Below are 2,138 nucleotides of genomic sequence, written 5' to 3' on the forward strand. Positions count from 1 at the left end.
TGACGAACGAGATCACTGAGATCGGCTTCTCGCCTTGAACAAGAAATATATAGAGATTTTAATGGTGTCCTTTATGCTGTTCATATGGACAAATTGCCAGACAGTTGGAAGGACGGAAAAGACAGAGGAAATTGGCTAGATGAGCTCAGACTCCGCGTCTTGAGCAGGAACATAAATATATGCAGATATTCACAGACAGACAAAGAAAGTGACGGGCGGACGAACGAAAATGGCAAGGCCAGTGACTCAGCTCTGCATTCTCGTCTAAGCATACACCCCTCATAGTCAATGAAGCTAGGGTATTTGCATTTGAATTTGCAAAAAAAAACCAAAGGAATCAAACTTTTATTCATAGCAAATATATATCTACAGCCATGCATAAAGTGCCTATTCGAACTGCAAAGAACTCGAACGAGTTCAGCTAGAGGCTAAGCTAAATATAGGGATTTGCCTCGTCGCTGGCAAATTCTCGCCTGAAGTCCAAGCCGGGCCCAGTCTCAATGCGATTCGGCTGTCGCTCAGCTGTGTGGGGAATGAAATTCAACCTATGGGCGTAACAATTGCCATGGGCGTGGCACTTACCAACTACGTTGTCATCGAACTTCATCAGTTGCCGGATGGCCTGCTTGAGCCCGCGATCGGACTTCGTTGGCTTTGCCTCCTCATCGTCCACATTGATTGTCTTGATGTCGATCTTATGGATGTTGTCTGCATTCCCATCAGAGTCTGTGTAATCACTAACATCGCAATCGCTTCTATATTTATGCCCATCCTCATCCTCATCGTCGTCGTAGTCGTCGTCCTCATTTCCGACAGCGTCTAGCCGCTTGCCATGGCCTGACTTCACGACTGCAAAGGACACTCTATGAAGTAGAACCGATTATTGTAGAGCTCTTGACATACCTCGCAGCTGACTCTGCGCTCGAGTGAAATCTGTCGACTGCTTCGCAGCAGCATTGCCCTGTGCCTTGTCCGCGATTTGAGCTGTTCGTTTGAATTAGAAATAATCGCAGAAGGAACAACAATTCCCAGCTTACCCCGCACGCTAGGCAACAGCATAAACATCGCGCAGATCAACAGCAGGCGGGATAACTTCGGTGCTAAGCCCATTTCTCTTTTATATCGGGTTTATGTGCTTAGCTGAATAAAGAGCTCTGACATGGATTTTGTCAATTCGTAATTTAACAGAAACAGCGAAAGGTAACTAGATTTTTGAAGACGTAACTTGCCTGACAGCCTTACATAGCCCAAATGGCTAGTTAAGTAGGAGCAGGCCAAGTTTCATGGGACATTTGCTTGACTCAAGCTGTTTCCTGAAGCTTTAAGCACTTGCTTAGTTCAATGTATCTAGGCACAACACTTAAAGCCTTTTAACTTTCTGTTAGCAATTTGTTATACCCATATCATTTCAGAAATGTTATTTTAATATTTCTTCAGAATTTTCCTTTGCCCCTTCGATGTGCCTGCGCTTAGCGCGTAGTTGTTATCATTTTGAAGCGTTTGCGCTCTTTGAGCTTTTGGCTTGCCACAATTTTGCCTTATGCGGCTTCCCCATAACCTCAAAGCCACCCAATCTACCCCGCCCTTATCAATGTATGCAAAAGGCATTACGAGTGGGGGGTTTGAGCGGGGCGTAAACGTTCAAATGGACGAAACAAGCTGCTAAAAGTTAAAGTTTTTGTGGCTGCGGTAACAGCAGCAGCAGCAGCTCTTGTTGCAACATAAAGAGCCACACACTACACTCCACACACACACACACACTCACATGCGTAAACGTTTTGGTAGCACGAGTCGAACCTCAAGAGCCAACTAAACAAGCCCCAACCAAATGGCGACTGCCGAGGGGTTGTATAGATGACAGAGATAGGGGCATAGTATGTGTGTGTGTGTGTGTGGGTGTGTAGTGTGTGTGTGTGTGTGTGTGTGTGCCAGTGGCAACAACTTTTGATGCTCAATATTTTTGAAAACCCAACGAAATTGTTGCAACAAATTCACATAACAGTCAATGCACTGAACACGAAATAGCTGAAGCTGAGGCAAGGAGTGCTCGACTTAAAAATACCCTGTAAGCAGCTCAAATGCATTTCCACACATTGTGCTTAGAGTGGAAGCGGGCGAGAGGGCAATCTATCCGTGGA

General features: G+C 45.4%; 1 protein-coding gene across 1 annotated transcript; it reads right to left on the reverse strand.

Moving 5' to 3' along the window:
- Positions 1–389: 389 nt before the first annotated feature.
- On the reverse strand, positions 390–1,229 carry LOC111593997. Its single transcript, XM_023307089.2, has 4 exons — positions 1,038–1,229; positions 904–984; positions 583–849; positions 390–522 (listed from the first exon to the last, which is right to left on the reverse strand). The coding sequence occupies exons 1-4, from the start codon at positions 1,108–1,110 to the stop codon at positions 434–436; spliced, it is 510 nt and encodes a 169-aa protein (XP_023162857.2). The 5' UTR covers positions 1,111–1,229; the 3' UTR covers positions 390–433.
- Between the last annotated feature and the right edge of the window lie 909 nt (positions 1,230–2,138).

Source organism: Drosophila hydei, unplaced genomic scaffold, assembly GCF_003285905.1.
Source record: "Drosophila hydei strain 15085-1641.00,03,60 unplaced genomic scaffold, DhydRS2 tig00000237-arrow-arrow-pilon, whole genome shotgun sequence".
Lineage (NCBI taxonomy): Eukaryota > Metazoa > Arthropoda > Insecta > Diptera > Drosophilidae > Drosophila > Drosophila hydei.